This window comes from Polypterus senegalus, chromosome 1 (genome assembly GCF_016835505.1).
Source record: "Polypterus senegalus isolate Bchr_013 chromosome 1, ASM1683550v1, whole genome shotgun sequence".
Lineage (NCBI taxonomy): Eukaryota > Metazoa > Chordata > Cladistia > Polypteriformes > Polypteridae > Polypterus > Polypterus senegalus.
The window spans coordinates 319,008,078-319,033,827 of record NC_053154.1 but is presented as its reverse complement, the minus strand read 5'-3'; the positions used below and the strand labels follow the sequence as shown (position 1 = coordinate 319,033,827).

At 40.0% G+C, this 25,750-nt stretch overlaps 1 protein-coding gene across 1 annotated transcript in view; it reads left to right on the top strand.

Annotated features, from left to right (window-relative positions):
• Positions 1-25,750, top strand: part of LOC120515652 (receptor-type tyrosine-protein phosphatase eta-like) — a 548,094-nt gene that overhangs the window by 181,291 nt on the left and 341,053 nt on the right. The window contains exons 6-7 of the mRNA XM_039736870.1: positions 13,869-13,965; positions 20,589-20,645. Coding sequence (XP_039592804.1) covers positions 13,869-13,965; positions 20,589-20,645 — 154 coding nt within the window. The remainder of the gene's footprint in view (positions 1-13,868; positions 13,966-20,588; positions 20,646-25,750) is intronic.

The window sequence follows — 25,750 nt, the reverse complement described above, 5'->3', positions numbered from 1 at the left end:
AATATCTGTATCAGCCTATTCCAGTGTTTTCTCCATAACATCCTTCAGCAAATATATTCAAGTTCTTGCTGAAACAGATCACCCTTTTACCGAATGTTGCCAATACCGAATAGAAACGCCGGTTACCGAACCAGCGCCTGTTGAGGAAAAATGGGAGGTACCTGTAAGGTCAGTGCTTCCTGTAACTCAGCTTTTGAGAAGAATCACTTATAAGGGAAATAATAATCGCCCTTTTGACAGATACGCGTAATCAGGTAGTATGCACCCACTACTGGTAGTGTGGGAGTGAGCTTGCAGTAAATGCGTTTGTGTGTGGTTTTGTTAGTTTTACTATAAAAATAGTTAACATCAGTTATTGTGATGCGCCAATAATTCTTAGTCATTTTGATTTCTGATCAACATTTCAAAGAAACAGAGCAACTCCCAGTGTTTTCCTTCATAAAACCTTTCAGCAAACAGGGACTAAGTTCCTTGCTACAGACGCCTTTAATGAAAATGCTACCAATACGAACAGATATCACTGGTGCTTTCCACCAATGATAAACCAGCGTGTACTCATGAGGGGTGGGGAAAATGGACCACTGTGGGTTAAGTATTAATGCTTTCTGGTAACTCTGCTTTGAAGAATCTGTCATGGGTGGGACAAGAGGTGCCGGTGAGGCGGTACAATGAGCCAATGCATGAGATGTAAGAGGTGGGTATCTGCGTGAGTGTTTGGGCTAATTAAAGGAAAAGTGCTTTGAAATCTCCAGGACCCTCAACAAATAGGCTTTACAGATTGCCGTATGCTGCTTGTATAAAATGTGTACAATACAACAGTAAGAAGCACAATAAAGCTTAAAGGGAGTTGCTAACATGGGTATTTCACAGTTGCCCAATCCTAAATCAATGTATATATCTGAACCGACGCATTCTGTCCATTATATATATATATCAGAACGGATGTAATGTGTATATATCTAAACCACCTTATTTAACCAATATATATATTTAAACACGTATATCAACCAATATGTATATCTCAACCAATGTATATATATTTGAACGGATGTAATTCAAACCACAATGTATATATATCAGAACGGATGTATCTCAAATCCAATGTATATATATCAGGAACGATCTATGCAAACCAATTTATATATCTCAACCAATGTATCTAAACCAATGTATATATCTGGATAGGATAATTCAAACCGATGTATAAGTCTCAACCAATTTTAACCAATGAAACCTAAATATATATCTGAACGGATGTATTAAAACCAATGTATATATTCAAACCAATGTATCTGAACCCCATATATATATCTGAACCAAAGTATATTTACAATATATATTTTACGATATATTTTTCCTGAACGCTATATATACATATATATATATATATATATATATATATATACATATATATATATATATATATATATATATATATACATATATATATATATATATATATATATATATATATATATATATATATATATATATATAGAGTAAAACACCAAGCTAAGCAGCCGTGAGAAGTAAAAGAAAAGGAAACATTTTAATAATAACGAATATGATTGACAATGTAATTGTTTTATTGTCAAGTGAGTGTTAAGGCCTATATATATATATATATATATATATATATATATATATACACAGACACACACATATATAAACATATATATACACATCATATATATATACATATACATATATATACATATACACATGTATACAAATATAGACATATACACAGTTATATATAGTAGCACATCGCATATATATATATATATATAGTAAATACCCAGTGCCTATAGTAGTGTGTTAAAGAAGCAATGAAAAATAAAAGAAACATTTTTGAAAATAATGTAATATTAGATTGTCAATGTAATTGTTTTGTCACTGTTGTGGAGTGATGAGGTTGCTGTCATATATATATATATTAGATGGACAAAGGTTCGCAGGACGCCCAGCTGCTTCTGTTCCGGGAGTCAGCAGTCCAATACTCTGCAGGCAGCCTCCCTGGTCGACGGTGATTCCCCAACCCACTGCAGGGCTCCATGGGGAGCCGGAGTCCTCCGCTGGTTAGTCTGCACGCTAGAGCTGCCTGCTTCCCGGCAGCCCGCTGGACGAATAGCCCCACCCGAGCCTACCTTAGGGACCAGGTGGTTAATCACCCGGAATGCTTCCCGCCTGGTGGGCTGCGTGCGCTTCCAGCCACCAATGGAAAGCTAGGGTTGGGAGGACTACGCTTATGGAGGAGTGCGGGAAGAGAAGGTGAGAAGTGAGTTTTGTGTGCTTTGTGCTTTTGAGACTGTGTTTGGGGTTAACGACGCGGTCACAGCTGAAGAAAATAAAAGCCTGTGTGTTTTGTACATCGCTTGCTCTATGCGGGTTCGCAACCGGTCGGGCTTATATAGCGCCTTTTGCCATCTGGCGTAGCTGCAGTATTCGGCCGGGCCTGACCGGACCTGCATAAAAATTGTGTGTAACGGCCCGCACACCTGGGTACGGTGAAGAAGCAAGAGCGCGACACCGCATTCAGACGCCGAAGCGCTACCCCGGAAAGGCAGAGAGCGCGGTTTTATTGTGAGTAATAGCTGAATCGCAGTAGGGCACGCTTCCCGCCGCAGAGCGCTACGCACAGGCCGGTGCTGCCAGGCACGCGCTTCGTATCACTTGCTGGCGGACACGCTGCAGCACAGCGGGCTGAGAGAACGCCGAGCTGCAAGCAAGCTAATACTGCGCACAGGCCAACTGGAGGCCAAACCACCTACAGGCAATCAGCGCTTCGCTGGGAAAAAGAAAGCCGGGCGACACAGCTTTCAGCCTCCAGACGCCGGCATACGCCGCCCGCCCACGGGCTAGCCGCCAAACCGGCAGAAAGAGGGAAGCGGGCCACAGAAGGGTTTTCCGCCGCTTGGCGCCAGCCTACCTCCTGGACCCCGAATGCAACCACCTGTTGGTGGGCAGATGGCCTCTGTTCTGTATGCGGAGCGTGAGAGCCGGCTATTGTACCTTCTCCTTCGGGCCAGCCAGTCAGCCGGAGGAGCAGAACCAGGAGCTCTCGAGCCTAGAGGGCAGGAGCCTCCCAAACAGGTAAAGCAGGCCGCCGCCGAGGACAGTTCGCAGGCGGGTGATCGACCTCCTCAGCTTCGACCGACGGTGAGGGGTCCGGTGAGTTGGTCGGCGTCGCATGGGGAGGAACAAGGGGACTTCTAAGTCCAGCTACCACCCAACGACAATTTTTCTTGGGCTGTAGAGAGTTGATTCTCCTTCCCCTGCAGTCCTTAGCGTTTTTCAGGTCCTGCAGGAGACGGTATGAGGACTGGACTGAAGACTGATGCCCATGGCGGCCGCTGTTAAATGGTTGGAGACACGGGGGCGCTCCTGCAGGACACAGCGTTCAGGTAGGTGGTAAGTGGAGCGCACATGGGCGGATATGATCAGTGCTGCCATGGTGGCTCCCTCGGGCCCACCACACAAGACGCCGTAGGGACCGGCGCGTGGTAGAGAACGTGTGTGTAGAGGCTGGTGGATGTCGGCTGCCAAACAGGCCCCTCTGCCTGCACCGCTGGGTCGCCCAGGGGTCTCCCAGGCAGACCACTGCACCCAGAGGAAGAGGAGGAATCCGGACAAAGAGGTCGGGATTCCTCGATGGCGTGCGTGACAGTACAGAGGCTGTCTGGGCTAACACCTACAAGCCTCCCCGATCGGCGGGCAGGAGCTCTGCCTGCTGCCCCCTAGTCGAAGCGTGGCCTATTCTGTGGTCACGCTTACGTTGTCCAAGAGGACGTCCGGTAGGTGGGACGTAGGGACAGCACCCCCCAGACCTGCTCATTGGGTGTTTTACAGGGCTAAACTGGGCGCGGGATGCTGGACTCCCCTGTCCTGAGAGACCGCCTCGTAGTGGGCAGGGCTTCCACAAGCCCCATCTGAGGGTGGGGAAGTGTGATGGACAGCCGGGTCCCATGCCCGCAGGGACGCCTAGTTGCTCTGTTCCTGGGAGCCATGGTGTCCACACCTTTGGTGGCAGCCCCCCAATGACGCAGGATTCCCCTAAACCCACCTGCATGGAGATGGAGTCCCTCCACAGCTTGGTTGGGGGTCTCGCAATGCTTTGGGAGCTGCTTCCTACAGCCCCGGCTGGACGGGGCCAGCCCCAACCCGAAGTTCACCTAGACCAGGTATAATCACCTGAAGCTCGGGTGGCTATAAAGGCCCCAGCACGAGCTAGGTTAAGAGGACTACGCTATGGAGGGAGTGGGTGGAAGAGAAGGTGAGAAGTGCCTGGTGCTTTGTGCTTTTATAGGTTTGGGCTGTGTGGTATCGGGAAGACGTACTACAGCTGAAGAAAATAAAAGCCTGTGTGTTTTGCGCACGCGGTTTCGCGTTGGTCTGTGTCGGCTCAATATATAGCGCCTTTGCATTACATATATATATATATATATATATATATATATATATACTGTAATAAACTCAATGCTGCTAGTGCGTTTGTGGTTTTAAATAGAAGGAATTTTTATTTAGTTGACAGAATATTATTCCGGAATAAATCAACTCAAACCTTAAATAACTATATAACTATAATATTTTGCTCTCCATAAAAATATATCCTGTCTAAATTATACAAGTTAGAAATAAAGTAAACGTTAAAAGAACAAACATTCAAATTTCTTTACTCTTATGTAATTTTATATAAAAATAAACTTAAATTTTAAATATCCCAAAAGATTTTGCTCTCCATAAAAATATATCCTGTCAAAATTATACAAATTCAAATATGAACATGGTGCATAACAAAACCTGGAAATATAAATAAAATTTGTTCTTTTCAGCAATAACAAATCAAATCATTCAGTTGTCTTTGCTCATATGTCATTTTATCAGAGCTGGACGCCTGGCATCTTTTTTTGGCAATGTTCGTTTCTGTTTGGTGTGAGGTTCTGTGTTGTGGAGATTCTCAGGATGGACTGCAGGTGCTCATCAGTGAGGCGACTCCTGTGTGCTGTTTTGTTAGTCTTCATGACTGAGAAGAGCTTCTCACACAGATATGTGCTACCAAACATGCACAAGGTTCGAGCCGCATGTAGACGAAGCTGGAGCATTTTTGCGGGAATGGAGTGAATAAACTGTGCGGGCCCTGCAGTATCGTACTTTGCCTTCAGTGTGCCATTACACTGCAGCTCAATCACCTCCATCTGAATCTGCACAGGTGCAGTTTCCACATCGACAGCAAATGGGTTGCTAAACAACTCAAAATTCTTTTTTGTTCTTCAAAGTCACCAAAGCGCCGTGCAAACTCAGTGCGCAGTGCGCCAGTTTATCAGCAAAGTGCGATTTGGGAACACCGTTGTGCCGACTTTGTTCAACATTACTTGGCAACAGGGAAAGTGGGGCAAGTTGCACTGGTGCATTTGTGTCTCCCATAAAAGTAGCTTCACTTGAAATCACTTTGTGATTTTGCACAGGTAAAAACGTCTGCTGAAGTGTCAGATTCTTTTTAACTCTTCTGCTGTCTGTATCTTGTGCATTGCATTCAGGTCTTTCAGGTTATCTTGATGTTTTTCTCATAGTGCCGTCTTAGATTAAATTCTGTAATTACAGCCACATTAGCTCCACAAATGAGACACACGGGTTTACCGGCAATGTCAGTAAACATACACTCAGCCTCCGATCCGTTTTTAAAGGCTCTATGTTCAGAATCACCTTTTCTCTTTGGCATCGTGTGGGCTAGGTTCGCAATAACTTGCAGCATCATAAGCTAGACTTGATTGACGTGGTAAGTGTTTGGCAAGGCAGCTGAAGCGCTGTATTATGGGATCTGTAGTTTATTGTATTACCAGCGTTTCATATGCCCGGGCCATTAATAACAATAATATATAAAATGATCTCGGGGCGGATATAATTACACTGGGCGGATGTGGCCTGCGGGCCTTGAGTTTGACACATATGGACTAAATAGAACTTGAAAAGATATATTTTTCAAATGTGATCGCAATTCAGATCGAGTTGACGCGACTACAGTACATCGAGCCCAGCGTGCTATTGTGGTTTTGCCTGCGTGCCTCAATAAGTCATCCTCCCCTCGCTGTTATTTTTAAACCATTCATCTAATGAATACACTGAGTATGGCTTTACCAAAACAATCATTGATCGCGAATAAAGTATCCATTATTCATAAAGATTCAATTGGTGATCTGTCTTTCTGCTAACCGCATATTTTTCATACGCTTCAAACCAAGGGGATGCGAGGCTAAAATGTATCGGGAAGCGCGCGTACATACTCAGTGCATCCCCTCTCGAATTGAACCTCGGAAGCTGGCGCTATAGGCGAAGCCTCTACTATTGCCACGGCGTGTTGTATGTCTATTTGAGCGTAGCAGTGTAATTCGGTTTTTGTTCAGCACTCTTTGGAACTGTTGCTTTTTGTCTGCGCACTGTGTCAGTTCACGTGAGCCGCTGAATATGGTTTTATATGTCACTCGCTCGCTTCTAATTGTTTTGCTGCCTTCTTAATTATATAATGTATGTTTTCTTCAGCGGTTTTTGGAGCTCTTCCTGGTTTTCTACGTACTGCGTGATTACGTGAGGCGTGATGATGTCACACGAAACTCCGCCCACACGGCTCTCGAGCTCAACTCCATTACAGTAAATGGAGAAAAATAGCTTCTAGTTATGACCATTACGCGTAGAATTTCGAAATGAAACCTGCCCAACTTTTGTAAGTAAGCTGTAAGGAATGAGCCTGCCAAATTTCAGCCTTCTACCTACACGGGAAGTTGGAGAATTAGTGATGAGTGAGTGAGTGAGTGAGTGAGTGAGTGAGTGAGTCAGTCAGTCAGTCAGTCAGTCAGTCAGTCAGTCAGTCAGTGAGGGCTTTGCCTTTTATTAGTATAGATAAGTTGATTGGACTGATCTAAGTAACTATAGGCCATTACGCTTAACATGCATCACAGGTAAATTAATGGAAGAAATTATAAACAGAAGATCAAGCTTCATGATATAGAAAGTGAAGAGTCCACTATGACTTCTAAAGGTCCATCTTATAAGATCTGCCTTTACGATTGAAACCTTCTATAGTGTATTCAGATCTAATATTGTTATGTTTAATACATTATATCTATTTGCATTAAAGTTAACTTTCTACTAATCTACCTAAGCCTATATTCTGTCCTGGTACCTCTGTAATGATTCAACTGATCCCGCGTTATCTGTCATTCCACCCAGTTTGGTATCAACTGCAAACTATCAGCATGGTATTTATGTTATCTAGATTATGTACAGTTAGTATATTAAATAGATGCAGCTCCTGAGGGACACCAAGTTTAGCACCTAATTCAGGAAAAGTGCCTTGCACCATAACTTTTTATTCTGATGTTTAAGCCAGTTTTTCACCCATCCACCCACTGCACCTTGAATTTCCACTTCTCTCAGTTTGACCATTAGCCAGTCTATATTTTTTATGTCCAGGCAGTACACAGAGTCAATTACAAAGTCCAATATGATATTAGATGATACAGTGGAATACACATCAAGGATCATAATACATAAGCTACATAATGCACTTGTGAGGACTCATCTGGAATACTGTGTGTACTTTCGTTGTCCTTTTACAAAACAAAACATAGCAACATTGTCAAGGTTTCACCAGGGCTCCACCCCTGGTCTCTGCTTTCAGCTTTTACATTTCAGAAAACATTTATTGGTTTTTTAATTATTTTGGTAAGCATATTTGCATTTTTTAATTATGTCCTGACTTTTGTATCTTCAGCCTAAGGGGGCAGGACCCCTGGTGCTACAGTTATGGCTGCCTCTGGCCTATACAAATGCTTGAGATGCCTCAGCGCAGAACCAATGCTTCATCTCCTGCTTGCATTGTTTGGGTATACCTTTCAGGTTTTCCGATTTTGGAGATTTTTAATTATTTAGTGTTAAGAGTTTTTTGTTCTGACTTTTGGATTTGATGATCATTTTTCGGATTTAGGTATTTGTTTTGACATTTTGGAGATGATATTTAATAACCTTGACTTTTTTTTTTAATATAATTCCTTGGTTTGCTCCTTTGAATCTTTTTGTTAATAAACTGTTATATTCTAAGACCTACTGTTTTTGTACAGTTCACCTGTCTCTTTTGGAATTTATAGAGCTTGGCTTTATTTGATTGTACAGGCTCATGTCATGGTGGGGTTTCATATGTATTTTTTTCTTTCCATGTCTATTTTTGGAATTCTCTTTTTTCCATCAGAGGTTTTGGACAATACAGAATTCATTTCTGCCTTTGAATTTAAAGTGGGATTAATGTTGGGTAATGTTGATTTTAGTTTGTGTCTCTTCCAACACCATTTTGTTTTTAATGGTAGCCGCTGTATTCTAGGATCTTTGTATTCTGTCTGCAGGGTGGTGGTCACGACCTGTGACATCATCAGGTCAACAATATAAAGGTCAGCACTGTTCACTTCCTGGCATCTAATTTGGTTACAAACAAAAGACTTGTTTGTTGGTGTGTGGTTTTGTGGGTTATTTTCTAGTACTAAGAATGTTTGCTTTATTTTCTGACTTTGACTTATTTCTTTGTGTTTCTTAGCTTTGTTGTAAAATAGGATATACTTTTGGTTGTTGAATGTAGACTTGGATCACATTTTCTATTTTTCATCTTCTGGTTACTGTTTTTTCTGTGCGTCTGTTTCATCACAGACATAACAACACCTCACCTGCATTTAAGTTTCAGGGCCAGAGCTCTTATTGGGATTCAGCCTTTTTGATATTTATGTGGACAAAACAAAAGAAAAGTGGAAGTCTAGACAAGAGCAACTAGCCTCATTCCAGTTATGACCAAAATTTCATAAAGGTGAACGTTTTTAGTTTCAGTGTAGTGTAGTGTAGATTAAGAGGCAGCATAATTCTGTTGTTGAAAATCATAGCATGGTGGGTTCCGTATGTAACTTTAAAATAAATTCTTGAACAAGAGCATATGGACAAAGATAGATTATACATAAACATTTTACTTTATATTTTTAGAGAAAATTAGGTAGCTTGTTGGAGTGATTGGCTTCTTCTCTTCAAAATTGTTCTAATAATATTTCAGTCCATGAGGAACTGATTATTCCAATTATTTTTAAATGTTTAATTATATTTAAATGTTAAATTTAAATTATCTTTATGTTTTCATAGGATTGCAGTTGCAGCATTTACCAAACTGAACTTTGGCCCGGAAAGTAGAGTGTCTACAGGATCTCAGCTAATTAATATTGTGGATTCTATATTTTCAATCACCAAATTTTCTGAACCAGTCACTTCAATTATCATTTATGGTAAGTGTTTTATCCATGATACAGCCTCTTACATTGGTATTAAATCACCAATCGTATGTTTAATCTTTCATTACTCCCTTACAGTTGTACAGTAGTGTTGATGTTCTTCACCATTGCTTGGTCATAGGATGCTTTCAAACTTCCATCACTTTAAAAGATTTAAAACATACATAATAAAGCCTACAGACATTGATTATTAGAAATGATTTTGAAAGTTCATCTTGTACAACCCCATCCTCATATCACATGATCTGTATGTCTCTGCTCTTTATTGTATTGTTAATAAAGAAACAGAGGATTGTGTGGTTTTTTTGGTTTTTAAAAAAACAAAAATAAGGAAATCCTATAATCCAGTAAGAATCTGTCTCAAAAAATGAGACACTATGTATGCAAACTATTTTTCTCCTAAATTGTAATTAAAATATTTAAATATAATTATGGTGGCCTAATAGGTAGAACATAAAGTCTGCATCTTGGGTTTCAATCCAATGTACAGCTGTTTTAGTAAGAGTTGTTTCTGGATATTCGGTTTTCTACCCACATCCTCAAAGACAAATGTATTAATTGCAGATTCCAAATTGGAGCCTGTTTAATAATAAAAACTATTTATATTGTCATGAAAGACTATTCACTAGCCTTCTAGGTTCTTTCTTAGTGGTGAAAAAAAACTCAAACTCTACCTGATAAAAAGGCTGTGGACATTTTTCACATTGCTTGCCATTGTACAGCTTTGGTCACCATTACCTTGAATTCTATAATTAACTTTTTTATCTTCATTGTGTATGAAAACATGAGATAAAAAAAATTCTGTGACATCACTACAAAGTACGACAGGTAACTACTATATAATTAAATATCATTTTGGGTGGACTATTTCTTTACCAATGCTTTACATGCACACCACATAATACGCACCTCTGGGAAACTCAGCGATGTGAGACTTGTCCACCATGAGTACTTTTAGTTTACATTCCTTTCTTAAACCAATGGAGATATCCATGTACATTGAGAGTCGTTTCTTCTTAATGCATTGTGGAAGCAAATAAGAAAGCAGAGAGCCTTTATTTAGTTTAGAAACTTACTACTCACCCATCTGGAAATACTGCTAAGATATTGGATCAGAGTGCGAAAAGCATCAGTGTTATCAGGTGCTATAGATAAATAAAGCTGTATGTCACATGCATAGCTGTGGTAGTTCACCTTGTGTTTTTAGATAATTTGACCTAATGAAAGCATGTAGATTGAAAACAGCAGTGGACCCAGAATAGTTCCTTGTAGTATACCATATACGATATTATGCATTTCCGAGGTACAGTCACTACAACTAAAAAAGAAACCCAAATGGGAGGACACAATATTGCCAATGTCCACTAGGGGTGCTAAAGTCTTTTCCTGTTAAAAGAGCTTGCCACTACCCTTTTGTCATGTCAAGGGTGGTCGGATACTGAGCTTTACCAAGCCACTCAAGGAGTTCTTCCAGGCGTCGAAGCAAAAGACTTGCTTAAGCCAAATGAATTCATTGCAAATGTGGCAATGGCCAGAAGTCTTAGGGATCAATAGGATGGGACAAGAGCAGGGACTAAAAATTTCCTTTATAACATCTAGTTCTGGCATCCACATGATCTTGAGCTCCACTTCTGTACACTTTGCCTCTGGGAGTCTGTATGGGCATTCTCAGAGGGTAACCCCAGGCTCGGTTATGATGTCATGCACAATTAGAGAGGTCCTGCCAGGTTGTTTGTTCACCGCCATAGGGGCAGATAAGATAGCTGCTTTAAGCTTTTGTCATTGTTGAGCCCATCAAAATAGGGCCAAAATTAAGGGATTTTCCCAGAGAAAAGGAAGAATGGGGCTGAGCTGAGTAGGGGGTCAGACTCCCGTGCCTTCCATGGTTTTCTCGGGTTTACATGGTATACTCATTCAGCTGGATGAGGATTTGTTTCACCAAATAATCGACAAGCCCTTTTCTGTCCTTAACTTCTGCGACACTGGAGAGCGCTGTCGCTCCTCAAACCCCACAGACAAATGTCCAAGACACCAAGTAAAAGTACTAGAAATATTCTAATTTCTTTTCTTCTTAATAAATTGTGCCTTCAAAGCACCACCACCACAATACACAAATCAATAATACAATAATTAAATATCCTCCTCTCCTCCCAGCAGCTCTGTCACACTCCCTCCCAACTCTGGCTCTCTTGCTGGGTCTCAACCAGTCCGTTAAATAGTCCTTTGACCCGGAAGTGCTCCTGTCCTTCTGTACATGTTATTCAATAGCACTTCTGGGTTAGATGTAGACTTGTATTTTTCTTTAGCCCGGAAGTACTTCTGTTCTTCTGTCCCAGTGACTTGCAAATACTTCCGGGCTATAGGAAAAATAAAAATCCCCGCTTTTCTGCAGCATCACACGGTGGCACCCACGGTAACCAGAAGGGTTGTGAAACCAAACTCCATCTCCCATGATGCACTCCGGGAATCCGGGGCACCTCTATGCTGCAGGCAAGACGCCATCTAGTGTCGTCGATGTGTCAGCCGGGATAAGCTACCAGCCGTCCATCACACTTCATAAGGACCTTACCAATGTGCCAAAAGTTTAAGAATGCGAGGTGGGAATGAGCACCAAAGCACAGTCTCCAGGCTGAACATACTGAGGTTAATTCCATGGTTGTAACAGCAGGCCTGAAATGATTGCGCCTGTTCCATATTCTGTTTTAGTATGGGTCTAATTTTATTGAATCGATTGCGTAACTGCACAATATATTGCAAAATATTTGTGGCTAGGAGGGCCTCTTTCTCCCAACCTTCTTTTAAGATATGCAATAGTCCCCGAAGTTGCCACCATTATAGTAACTCAATGGGGGAGAAGTCTGCAGAGGCTTGGGGGACCTCCCAGTATGCATATAAGACAAGGAGTATAACTGGTCCCAGTTCCTTCAGTCCTCTCTGACCACCTTGCAAAGCATTTGTTTGAACGTTTGGTTCAGCTGAATTTATTAAACCATCAGTTTGAGGATGGCACACTGAGGTTTTAAGGTGCTTAATCTAGAGTTACTTGTCAACTTTCCTGAACGTCTCCAAGGTGAAGGGAGTTCTTTGGTCTGTTAAGACTGCTTTAGGGATGCCAACACGTGCAAACTCCCCTATCAGTTCCAATGCAATATTTTTGGAACTGGCTAATCTCAAGGGAATAGCCAATGGATATTGAGTAGTGTAATCTACGAGGACTAAAATATAATTGTGTCCTCTAGGTGAGGGTTCAAGGGGACCTATAATATCAACCCCTATGTGCTCAAATGGTATGTTGATGAGTGGTGTGGGAACAAACAAAGCTTGGTCATTCCAAGGAATCTTCATTAATTGATATTCTGGACACTCTCTGACCAAAAAAAATGGAGCTTGATGCACTAACTCACAAACCTGCCACCTTCAGGTTTTTGGGACAAGCAACAAAGTTCAGCTACTCTATATAATAAATTATTGTTAAGAACAATTGGTACGTTGAAGATGTAAAGTGAAGGAGTGGATTCATGGCAACCTCAAGGGGCTGGGTCAACAACAGTGGTGTCTCAAATTCTGTCTCGGTGGTGGCATCAGCTCAAGTTGGCATGACGTTGACTGCATCACCTCGGGTAGCCACGTAATCACTCTCCTGTGCTGATTGAGAGCATTACATGGAGACAGCTTGTGACAAGTTTTCACCATCTGTGTCAAGGCCCAGAGTTTTCGCAGGGGTGATCAGTGCTTCACTGCTTTTGCTATACAAGCATTCCTGCCCAAGTATCAATGCGTAAAGTGGGTTGTGCATAACCTCCACTTTAAGTGTGCGGTCTACACCTTCACAGCTGATGGCACATGAAGCAGACCTCTACCTACAGGTTTCTCCATGGATACAGGTTAGACTGATCGAATTGGTATTCCACTGTTGTGGGAGCACAGTCAGACTCTGACTTTTCAAACTCTAATTTTGATGCAAGTGATCTGAAAATCAAAAACGAAAGGCAGGTAGGTATCTGTTTCTTTTCCAGAAAGTGCCCTTCAGAATATAAATGGTTAGACAAAAAGGTACGTAGTAAGTATGTAAGTAGTGTGACAGCCGATCTTAGAAAACTAATGTTTAACGTTAAAGGCATTTAGTGTTTGGTTTGTATGCTTTTTAGGAAACTGAGTTTTTGGGAAAAATATTCAGACCTGGCAGAAAATGAAAAAAATAATTAGCCCTCTCCATCTTGACACCTTAAAATTACCTGCTACGTGATATACTGTAGATTAGACGATGTGCACAGGAAAGAAGGATTGGCTTCTTCTTATCAAAATTAGTTGACTATCCTGAAGTCTGGCAATGATTTGTGTCCCAGCCTTTCAATATTGTTATGAATAAAAACTTTTTTTTTGTCTCTGTTTTATACTATTAATTAAAACTAGGGAAGCAGACAATTTCTTCTTTTTAAATTGTTTTTTAATAAAGTCAGTGGTTAAAACTGCTAGCTTGCCAATAAGTTTGTCACTACAAATATCTGTTTAGTTTCTTTTAGTAGAAACTTTCTTCTTGTCCTCTTTTATTAGATAATTCAGCTTTTGTTGGAGGAGTTATTGGAGGGATATCGGTGGCACTCATTGTTCTAATCTTGGCTACAGTGGCTTTTTTCATCTACAGTAAAAGGTGAAACATTTACTTTGCTTTTCAGTGTTTAAACTACTAAAACTGCTACATTTGTTTTAATAAATATTCCTTAATTCCACAGTGCTGACAGCTCAAAAAGACTTTAATGAAAATTTGGTGCAGTCATGGTTTACCTGTGCCTTTTTCATTGAGATCGTTATTGTAGGAGCAAACAAAAGTTCCAATATAACACAGTGTGTTTCTATTGTAAAAGATAAAACTGCTGTCATTGTTACTCCATTTTGGTGGCATGGTAAGCCATAACTATCATTTTTAATCTAAACACTGTAGCCGACATTTTGTGCAAGCCAGTTTGTACCAACATTTTCTATTTCTGTGGTGGCTCTGAGGCTAAGGATCTGTAAAGATACCTGGAAGGATGCCAGTTCAAATCCCGTTACTTTAAGAAGGGATCCTACTCTGTTGGGTTCTTGAGCAAGACCCTTAACCTGAAAAAATAAATGGTCCTTGTACTCTGTATAATGGCTGACACTGCACTCTGACTCCCAGAGGTCATGAGAAAAGACAATTCCCCCCTTAGGATAATAAAGTATATCAAATAAAAAAAAATTAAAGCATTGGTCGTGGAAGGGAGCAGGTAATTTGTGAATAGTACAAATGTAAATATTGTCTTTGAGAAGTTTCGTCTTTGAATCTGTAAGAAAAAATAATCCAAACAAGAACTTCCATCAACTGATTTACGAATTTATTGACAACTAAAATAAAAGTTTAACTGCTGTCATAGCAATTGGTTGGTATTTTAGAAATGAAATCCTACTGGTTATTTACTGTACTACCTGCATGTTCCTTAAATTGTATTCACTTTGGAAAAAAAAAACAATATAAAAAAGATGTCCTGTCTTTTTTGTGGTTTACATTACAGTCCATCATTCTTATAATAAATGTTTGTTTCAGTGGTTCACAGCAGTCAAATTACTTTCTCTGTCCTGTGACTTGCTGCAGTCTAATAGCCTGACAGAAAAACTAACTTCTCCCTTGTGATTTAACTTCTGTTCTTATTCAGAAACATACAAATCTAATGACGACAGAACCATTAGGTCAGCAGTGTCAAACTCAACCCCATATGCTGTAGAGTAGGTAGGCAACAAAAATTTGTTGCAGACAGGTTTTTTATAGAGTTGAGTCCAAAACAGAACTGAAAATAACAAATATGGCTGCCATATATATATATATATATATATACTAGCAAAATACAAGGCGCAGGAGAAGTAGTGTGTTAAAGAAGCAATGAAAAAGAAAAGGAAACATTTTGAAAATAACGTAACATGATTGTGAATGTAATTGTTTTGTCACTGTTGTGAGTGATGAGTGTTGTTGTCATATATATATATATATATATATATATATATATATATATACACACACACATAAATACATACACACATACATACATACACACTCATATATATACACACAAATACATATATATATACATACACACACACACATATATAAACATATATATATACATATACATACATATCTACATATATACACACACAGCTATTTCGTATCAGTGCAATATGCTGCTTGTTAAAACGGATGACTCCCGCTCTTACGTGCAAGTCTGCGTGGATATTATGAACTATCGTATTTGTTCAAGTTCTATTTAAATTTTAAATAGAAGGAATTTTTATTTAGTCGACAGAAATATCTTTGGTAGGAATGGTAAAAACAGACAGGAATATTATTCATGAATAAATCAACTCAAACCTTAAACAACTTATAATATTTTGCTCTCCATAAAAATATATCCTGTCTAAATTATACAAGTTAGAAATAAAGTAAACGTTAAAAGAACAAACATTCAAATTTCTTTACTCTTATGTAATTTTATATAAAAAATAAACTTAGATTTTAAATATCCCAAAAGATTTTGCTCTCCATAAAAATATATCCTGTCAAAATTATACAAATTCAAATATGAACATGCTGCATAACAAAACCTGGAAATATAAATAAAATGTGTTCCTTTCAGCAATAACAAATCAAATCATTCAGTTGTCTTTGCTCATATGTCATTTTAGAGCTGGACGCCTGGCATCTTTTTTTGGCCACAGGTTCGTTTCAGTTTGGTGTGAGGTTCTGTGTTGTGGAGATTCTCAGGATGGATTGAAGGTGCTCATCAGTGAGGCGACTCCTGTGTGCTGTTTTGTTAGTCTTCATGACTGAGAAGAGCTTCTCACACAGATATGTGCTACCAAACATGCACAAGGTTCGAGCCGCATGTAGACGGACTTTTTTTGTTCTTCAAAGTCACCAAAGCGCCGTAAACTCAGTGCGCAGTGCGCCAGTTTATCAGCAAAGTGCGATTTGGGAACACCGTAGTGACGACTTGGTTTAACATTACTTGGCAACAGGGAAAGTGGGGCAAGGTGCACTGGTGCATTTGTGTCTCCCATAAAAGCAGCTTCACTTGAAATCACTTTGTGATTGTGCACGGTAAAACGTCCGCTGAAGTGTCAGATTCTTATTTAATTATGCTGCTTTCTGTATCTTCTGCATTGCATTCAGGTTACCCTGATGTTTTGTCTCATAGTGCCGTCTTAGATTAAATTCTGTAATTACAGCCTCATTAGCTCCACAAATGAGACACACGGGTTCAGTAAACATATACTCAGCCTCCCATCGGTTTTTAAAGGCTCTATTTTCAGAATCAACTTTTCTCTTCAGCATCGTGTGAGCTAGCTTCGCAATAACTTGCAGCATCATAAGCTAGACTTGATTAACGCGTAAGTGTTCGCAAGGCAGCTGAAGCGCTGCATTATGGGATCTGTAGTTTATTGTGTTACCAGCGCTTCATATACCCGGGCTTTAATAACAATAATACAGTATATAAAATGATCTTGGGCGGATATAATTACACGCCGGGCCAGATGTGGCCCGCTGCCCTTGAGTTTGACACATATGGACTAAATAGAACTTGAAAAGATATATTTTTCAAATGTGATCGCGCAATTCAGATAGAGTTGACGTGCACTACAGCCTGCATGCCTCAATAAGTCATCCTCCCCTCGCTCTTACTTTTTTACCGTTCATCTAATGAATACACTGAGTATGGCTTTACCAAAACAATCATTGATGGCGAATAAAGTATCCATTATTCGAGTATGTAGATCGGGATATATATATATACATATATATATATATACCCGCGTATCGTAACATGACTGTCAATATACAGTATTTGTTTTGTGAGTGTTGCTGTCATCAAGGATTTGATTATCATTATTTCTTTTAATCAGGTTCGTATTTGTAGGATGTGTTGTGTTCAAGTTACATTCCGTGTTTGTCAATCGTTGTAAAGATGGTTTCATTCATCGATTCGTTTCTTACTGCATCAATAAACAGCTCGTCTTCTTCTTTATCTGAGACCTGAAACACTGCATGCACGAGTTTTTTTTACAGTGTCTTCCTTTAGCGGGACATTGACTTTTTCCAACGTGTGCTTTGTTTCCGCAGTAGTTGGATTTATGAATATGCTTGTATGTATCAGACACTTCATATTTTTGCTGCCTTTTCAATTGTGTAATTCGGTTTTTGTTCAGCTCTTTGGAACTGTTGCTTTTTATCTGTGCACTGCGTCAGTTCACGTGAGTCACTCGGTGTACATGCATCGAAGGTTCCCAGCTGTGCTGGTGCCACCTCGTGCTATGTCCATGGCTGTATTTAATGTTACCTTAGTCCTGGCACTTAAAACTTTCTCTCGCAGTTTCGCTGAGTTTGTGTCAAACACCACCCTGACCATCTCATCTTCCTCTCCATAAGCACAGTCCTTCACCCGTGAATATTTACCCGTGGCAGTTTGCTATTGGATTGCCGCTGACGGACGGCCTTATATGGGCAGGCACTAAATTACAAACGCCAGCGGCAGCCTGTCTATGAACTTAATTTAAAGTGTAGGTTTACATCGTGCTTTGTTTCCGAAGTAGCAGAACTCATGAATATGGTTGTATATGTCACTCGCTCGCTTCTTATTGTTTCGCTGCCTTCTCAATTATATAATGCATGTTTTCTTCAGCGCTTTTTTGAGGTCTTCCTGGTTTTCTATGTACTGCGTGATTACGGGAGGCGTGATGATGTCACACGAAACTCCTCCCCACGGCGTTGAAGCTCATCTCCATTACAGTAAATGGAGAAAAACTGCTTCCAGTTATGACCATTACGCGTAGAATTTCGATATAAAACCTGCCCAACTTTTGTAAGGAAGCTGTAAGGAATGAACCTGCCAAATTTCAGCCTTCCACCCACACGGGAAGTTGGAGAATTAGTGATGAGTCAGTGAGTGAGTGAGTCAGTGAGTGAGTGAGTGAGTGAGTGAGGGCTTTGCCTTTTATTAGTATAGATACTATATATATAATGGAAAGTGGCATTCTGTAACCGGAAGTGACATCCGCAGGAGGTGGGATCTTGAGGACCAGATCCGAAAGTGATGTTGTGGTGGTTTTCTGAGGACTGGAAGTGATTGTTAATTTGAGGGTTTGTCGGTTATTCTGCAGAAAGAGAGGAGAAACAGTTTGACGGCAGCACCAACCCCTGGTCTGGCGGAAACCTGCACTTATTTGAGCCCGTAAACTGCCTTCCCAATCACACTAGTGTGACACTAGCTAATTAATTACACTAATAGAGTGGATATCTTTTTATTTAATTTAAAAATTTTAACAGACGTGTCTTTTGAAGTTCAGACCACTTAATTGTTTCTTTTTCCCTTAACCTGCCGTCAAACTATAATGAAAGGCGAAGCAAGCCTGCAGACAACCAGCTAACCAGGGCTCTCAAACTCATTTCCTAAACGGTCAGCATGTTCGTTCAGATTTCTTAGTTAGAATCCAGTTCTTGATGTTAATGAGGTGTGTTATTTAACTCTGTGGTCTCTTAGTGCTCTCATTTTGTCACACCAAACGGTTGAGAGTACAGTGAACCCTCGTTTATCGCAGTTAATCCGTTCCAGACACTACCGTAATAAATGAATTTTCGCGAAGTAGGATTCTTTATTTATAAATCAAATATTTTCGCAGTTAGAGTATAGAAAAGCTGTTCACGACCTTCTAAATACGTTTTTTAACATTATTAGAGCCCTCTAGACATGAAACAACACCCTTTAGTCACCATTACACTCGTATTACTCAATATATTAGACAAAATAAGAGAAAATAAGACATATTAGACGTTACAAATATCATATTACTAGGCGCACTCGCCTTTTAAGGCGACCGACTTTTATCTTCAATTATTGTGCGCTCCATGTGTACATCAGGCATGTAAGTGTAGAGAATGAGAACATCAAAGTGTCCATTCATAACAACTTTTTTTTTTATCCCCTCAAGTGCCTGTCCAAAGTCGTACAATGTCAGCACGAATCTGTACTGCTAAAGACGGAGTTTCATGCACTAAATAAGCTATAGATGAGAATAAGCAAGCACCATCTCCCCTGATATTTACTACGCGGTGAGGCATTTGTACTCCATCAACATTAATTATTTCCAGAGACATAATTTTTTCTATTTTTCCAGCGCATCACGCACAAAAGCAAGGGAACGATGAGAGCACCAGAACTCTGCTCACATCGCGTCGCTTTGTACCTCAAGCCGCAAGTAGTAAGTCTGTAATAAGCGGAATACCACTACGCTTTGCACTGATGGGACGGAAGGACAATCCCGAACGCTTTTCTATAGTAGATTATTGTACTGTACATTTAATTGCACACAACCACTAACCTATGAAGGCACGACCTCAGTAGGAGAGTCTTCAGAGGTGGTGCAGTATCTTCAGCAGGTGTGTTGTTGTCTTCTTCCGCTAAAGGAGTACTAGGAGTAGGCAGTGGGTGTCTGGGTGCGCGGCTGAAGAACATCTTGATAGGCAGTTGCTGGCGCTGTCTTTTCACATGCGTGAGGAGGCTTTTGTAGGGTATTGCCATCTTTAATCATATACAAGAGTTTCACCTTCTTCTGGATAGTAAGCCTCTTCCTCCGGCGCTTAGTTTTATTCTCAGAAGGCTTAGAAAAAGCAGCACGTTTAGGAGCCATCATAGGGCTTAGATAAAAATTCTCAGAAAGCGCATGCGTAGTGACGTAAGCGTGTATGAGAAAAAATCGCGAAAGAGTGAAGCCGCGAAAGTCGAAGCGCGATATAGCGAGGGATTACTGTACCATCAAAAAGTTTTGTGGGCTACAGAAAATCAATATTTCTCAGGCCTTCACTTTTTCTTTCAAAAAAGAAACAATATTTTCAAATCCTAATAAAGAACTGAATTAAATTAAGACAAAATAGGCATGTTCCATAGAAACTAGTAATGGTTAGAACCAAAAACTGCAGCCATAACAGCATGCATCCCAAGTTGTTTAGGTCTTTTAGATGCTAAACTTACAGGGTCCGAGTTTTCTTCCCACTTTCTTAAGATGTTTTCCCAGAAGTGTTTAACCCTTGACCTTTTCAATACAAGATGCTGGTTTGCTTAAACTTCCTCTAATTTTAGCTACATCAGTTGGAAATCTAGACATATCTGGACAAAAATGAGAAGATACCTCTAATGGTGCTGTTGTATAACATCCTATTAATTAAAAAAGTTTTATGTATATTACAAACTTTTTGTATATTTCTAGGAAAAACAGAAGCCAGCCTCCACTTAATGTTGATGTCATCAATGATCCTCTCAGCAGGTATATTTATTTGACACTTGTAGTTTTATTTTCACTGAAATTCATTCTCCACACATACTGTAGTGGAGAAATTACACAAAACATTTCTGAGTAAATTAAGCTAATTAAATGTCACATGTGAGCCTCCTCATTAGAATAATGAGAATCCACTGCCAGATATACAGAGGTAGTCGTACTGTGGTTCTGCTTCTCAAGGCCAGGAAATAAATTCTTGGAGAAAGTCAGGTTCATATTGTTGGATTCATGTTAACAAGTTATCTTTGATGTATGATATATGGATATAATGTAGACAGAATGCGACAAGAGGCAAAGGTGCAAGGTGGCCACTAATATCTTTGAAGGAGTGAGCCATGTCAGTGATGTCTGGCTGATGGTTCACAAATACACAACCCCAAGTGTTCTTCTGAGAATAAAAACAGGCAGCTGTTATCTCAAGGAGTGTTTGACTTCTCAATGCAAGCAACAATTTAAGTGGACAATTCCAAAAGCTGAAGTTTTGTTGACTTATACACTTTTGTAGAAGAGTTTTTAAGTTTTTTTCTTCATATTTTTATTGTCTTCTTTTTTTATATTCATCTTTTTCAACTTCTATGTGGGGTCAATGTGCTTGACCAACTTCTCCGTTACTGCTCTGTCCTGCACCTCCTTGTCAGTCATCCCCTTTACTTCAAATCTTTCTTTACTTTATCCTTTCACCTCTGCTTCAGCCTTCCTCTCTTTCTCTTTCCCTATACTTCCATCCCCATGATTCATTTGCCCACATATTCATTGTCTCACCTCATCACATGTCCATACCACTTGAGTCTTTCCTGTACTTTGTTAGATAACTTTTCAAATTTTGTTGTACCTCTGATGGTCTCATTTCCTATTCTGTCCTTTTTTTTTAACTCCACACATCCATCTCAACATTCTCATTTCCATCACATTCAACATCTTCTCCTGTGCTTTTTTAACTGTCCAAAGCCTCGGGTCCATACATCATTGCTGGTGTCACCACTGTCTTAAAACCCTTACCTTTAACCTTTGCCTTAATTCTTTGATCACACAATATTCCTGATATCCTTCTTCCAATTGTTACAGTCATACTGCACTCTGAGGGTGATCTCTGAATCCAGTTCTCCATCTTGGCTACCACTAATTCTGGTTATTCAAACATATCACTTTTTTCATTAGCTCCCCATGTAGGCTAATGTCTGAATCCTGATCATAGTTAAACCTAAAATATTCTGTCTTCTTCCTATTTATCGTAAACCTTCTATTTTCGAAACCCTTCTCCATTCATTTAACTTCTTCCTGTCTGGTGGTACACAAAGCACTTCAATCAGCAAAAATCATGCACCGGGGGATTCGTCTTTTCACCAATGGCTCAACACATAACTAGATCAAAGATGTAAGGACTTAAAAAAAGGCAGTTGGTGCAGACCTACTCTAACTGGAATCTTATCTGTTACCCCAACACTGCTTCTAACCCAGGTTCTTACACCTCTCATACATATCCTGGGCAACCTTAATACATTTCTCTGGTACTCCTTTCTCTCTCATGTACTGTACTTCCAGACCTTTTGATATGGCACCCTATCATATGCCTTTCTCAAATCAAGAAACACCATAGGGGCAGCCTTTCTGTTTGTCTTGGTGCTTCTATATGAGCTGTCTCAATGCAGAAAAAGGCATCAGGTGTTTCTCTGTCTGGTAAAAAAAAAAACGCTGTTCCTCTTCCTTGAGCCTTCTTTACATTACACTTTCCCAGATTTGTGTTGTGTGTGGCATCAGCCATATCGCTCTATAATTTCCACAATTATGAACCTCTCCCTTGTCCTTAAAAATTGATTCAATCAGGCTATTCCTGAAGTCCTCTGTTAGTTTCTCCTTTTGATAGATCTTCTGCATTAGGTCCCACAACAGGTCTACTTCCTCTTCTCCTAAACTTTTTCAGACTTCCACTGGTATTTCATTCAGTCTTGTTGCCTTTCAATCCTTTGTTCTTCTCAGTTCCTTCTTTACTTGCTTCCTCCTTATTCTTGGTGCAAGCCCTTCATTTAAGGCTTCTCTTGGATTTTTTTCATTTAACAACTTTTCAAAGTACTCCTGTCATCTATTTTTGATCCTATCATGCTCATTATAAACCATACCTTGCTAAAACATTCTAAAAATCATCATTTGTCCCTCTTGAGTCTCCAGATTTTCATACACATCCTCCAAAACATGGGCCTTTGCTCTTACAACTGCCCTCTTTGCTCCCTTGTTTCTCTGCCAGTATATTTCTCTGTCTTCCTCCTCCTCTGATTGGTAGCATGTCTTCTTTGCTTTTTTCTTAGCCTTTATCACCTTACAGTTCCACAAACGTATCTCTTTGTTCTTAGGTGGTCTCTTTTCTGTTGTACTACTCAACACCTCTCTTCACTCTCAAAACAACTTTCTTATTGTATTCTTCTCCCACCATCCCTAAACACTCTCACATGACTGCTCTTCATTTAAAGGTTTCTCCCAAAACCTTTAACTATGCTGTTTCTCTTTTAATCAATATCATTGTCACACTTCCTCCATTTATGATCTTACAATTCTTTATTTGTTTCAGATGAGATCTTTGACACATTATTTGGCTTTTCCTTTCTCAACTAATGTCATATAAGTCATATACTAATTTACTTTCTACTTAAAAATATTTGAACTAATGCCAAATCAAACACCATGGAAAATTTTACTGTCCTATCCCATTCCTCATTTCTCTTCCCTATTCAAAACTCTCCATGTACCTTCTCTCTACTCTTTCCCATGTGCCCATTTAGAACTTTACCAACAATCACTTTCTTAGTTCTTGGGATGACCATGACCATCATCATCAAGTTCGTCCATGTGAACCCTGAATAACATGAGGACTGATTGTGAGGTCATTGATGTTAGGTAGAATGCCTAGAGGGGGCTGGGTGGTCCCGTGGCCTGGAATGTGCAGATTTTTTTTTTTTTTTCTCCGGCCGTCTAGGTTTTTTTTTTCTGTCCTCCCTGGCCATCGGAACATTACTTTTATTTTATCTTAATTAGTGTTCCCTAATTCTATTTTCTTATTTATTTTGTCTTTTTTCTCTTTCTTCATTATGTAAAGCACTTTGAACTACATCATTTGTATGAAAATGTGCTACATAAATAAATGTTGCTGTTGTTGTAGGATATACTGCTGCCTCTACACCAGTTCTCTCTTACTCGTTCATTCCACTGCACAATAACTTGTAGTCTCCTCCCAGTTTTCTTATTTTATTCCCTTTGCATATTGTTTTCTGCAGACACCACTCTCTCACACCTGTCCATCAAATCTGCCAGCTCTCTTCTTTTCCCAGTCATTGTCCCAACATTCAGTACCCCCACTACTATCTTTAGCTTATCCTTCTCCTTCCCATATTCTTCTTATTTTGCTTCTTCTGGAATAATTTCTTTAACTGGGTCCATCCTTGACCAGGTAGCCCTTGCTCACTTTCTACAATGTTCAGATAAGGCTTCTGTACCTTGTGTATAGATAGATAGATAGATAGCTCTTTATTCTCTGTAATGGAAGGATTTTTCTAAAGAGAGGGGGGGGATCAAGAGAGCAGATGGGCGTTGGTCGCTCAGCACGAAACCCAGCTGCATTACTAATGTTTTGGGAAAAACAGCCGGGAAATGTTCTAAAGATACAGCCAAGGCTATGTAAGGAGTTGTTTTTCACTTCGAGAAGCTTTTTTCACATGTAAGCATATTACTGTGTCTTCTGGTATCAGGCACTAGTCTCAAGGCCGAGTAGAAGAAAAAACATAGCGCCGTGTCCCGTGGAAGGAGGGGGTGTGAGAAACTGATCATTTCTGCATACACTGCTTCCACGTAAGCTGCTTTTGGGCAAGGACACCTAATTAGTATATAAGGGAAGGTTCCGCCCTCAGTTTCTTTAGAGGCTCAACCGTGGGCACAGCATGCACCGCCCGGTAGTTGAAAGACAAAAATTGAGTTGGTCCTATGACAAGACTGACAAGCAGGCCCCCTCAGTCTACTGGTCTGGGATGATGGCTCTGTGTCTTTTTATATGTCTGTAAGTGTTGTTTTGTTTTGTATGTCTGCATCATATTGCATTATATATGTGTTTGATTATTATATTTAAGTAATAAAAATAGAAGTATTGGACCTTTTTCTCTCTGATTCTTTGCCTACTTATGTTCTAATCCCTTGAACCATTTTCCCAAATCAAAACATTCTCTTTGTCACTTTTACAAAGGAATAACGAAATTGAAGGTACAGATTACCCTCTATAAATTTTCCAACGCTGACATTAAAAATTTTGGCTAAGGTTTTACATCCAGCCAGATACTCTTCCTGACACTAACCCTACCTATTTATCTGAGATTGGGACTGGCACCATGTTGGGCCTGGTTTGCCCGCTTTGAGGTTATATGTTTTTTCATATTTCATATAGGGGCGACACGGTGGCACAGTGGTAGTGCTGCTGCCTCGCAGTTAGGAGACCCGGGTTCGCTTCCCGGGTCCTCCCTGCGTGGAGTTTGCATGTTCTCCCGTGTCTGCGTGGGTGTCCTCCGGGCACTCGGTTTCCTCCCACAATCCAAAGACATGCAGGTTAGGTGGATTGGCGATTCTAAATTGGCCCTAGTGTGTGCTTGGTGTGTGGGTGTGTTTGTGTGTGTCATGCGGTGGGTTGGCACCCTACCCAGGATTGGTTCCTGCCTTGTGCCCTGTGTTGGCTGGGATTGGCTCCGGCAGAGCCCCGTGACCCTGTATTCGGATTGAGCGGGTTCTGAAATGGATGGATGGATATTTCATATATACAGGAAATTTTGGTTTCATGAAAAAATGTGACTTTTTGGAATACGCATTTGAAAATTTGAAAAGAAGACTGTGACTTTTGAACTCTGTGTTGTACAAAATGACAAGTGGAATTTTGTCCAGCTTTTTTTGACATTCATGACATTACTGTTGTTTTAATTCATAAATTATTACTTTGATCAAAAGAAAAGGCTGTGTTTGATTAACCTCCTTAGTGTTATGTTTACCACCAAAAAACACGCAAAAAATGTTATATTTTTTTAAAAACAAAATGTTGTTACATGTAACAGTAAGACGTAAAT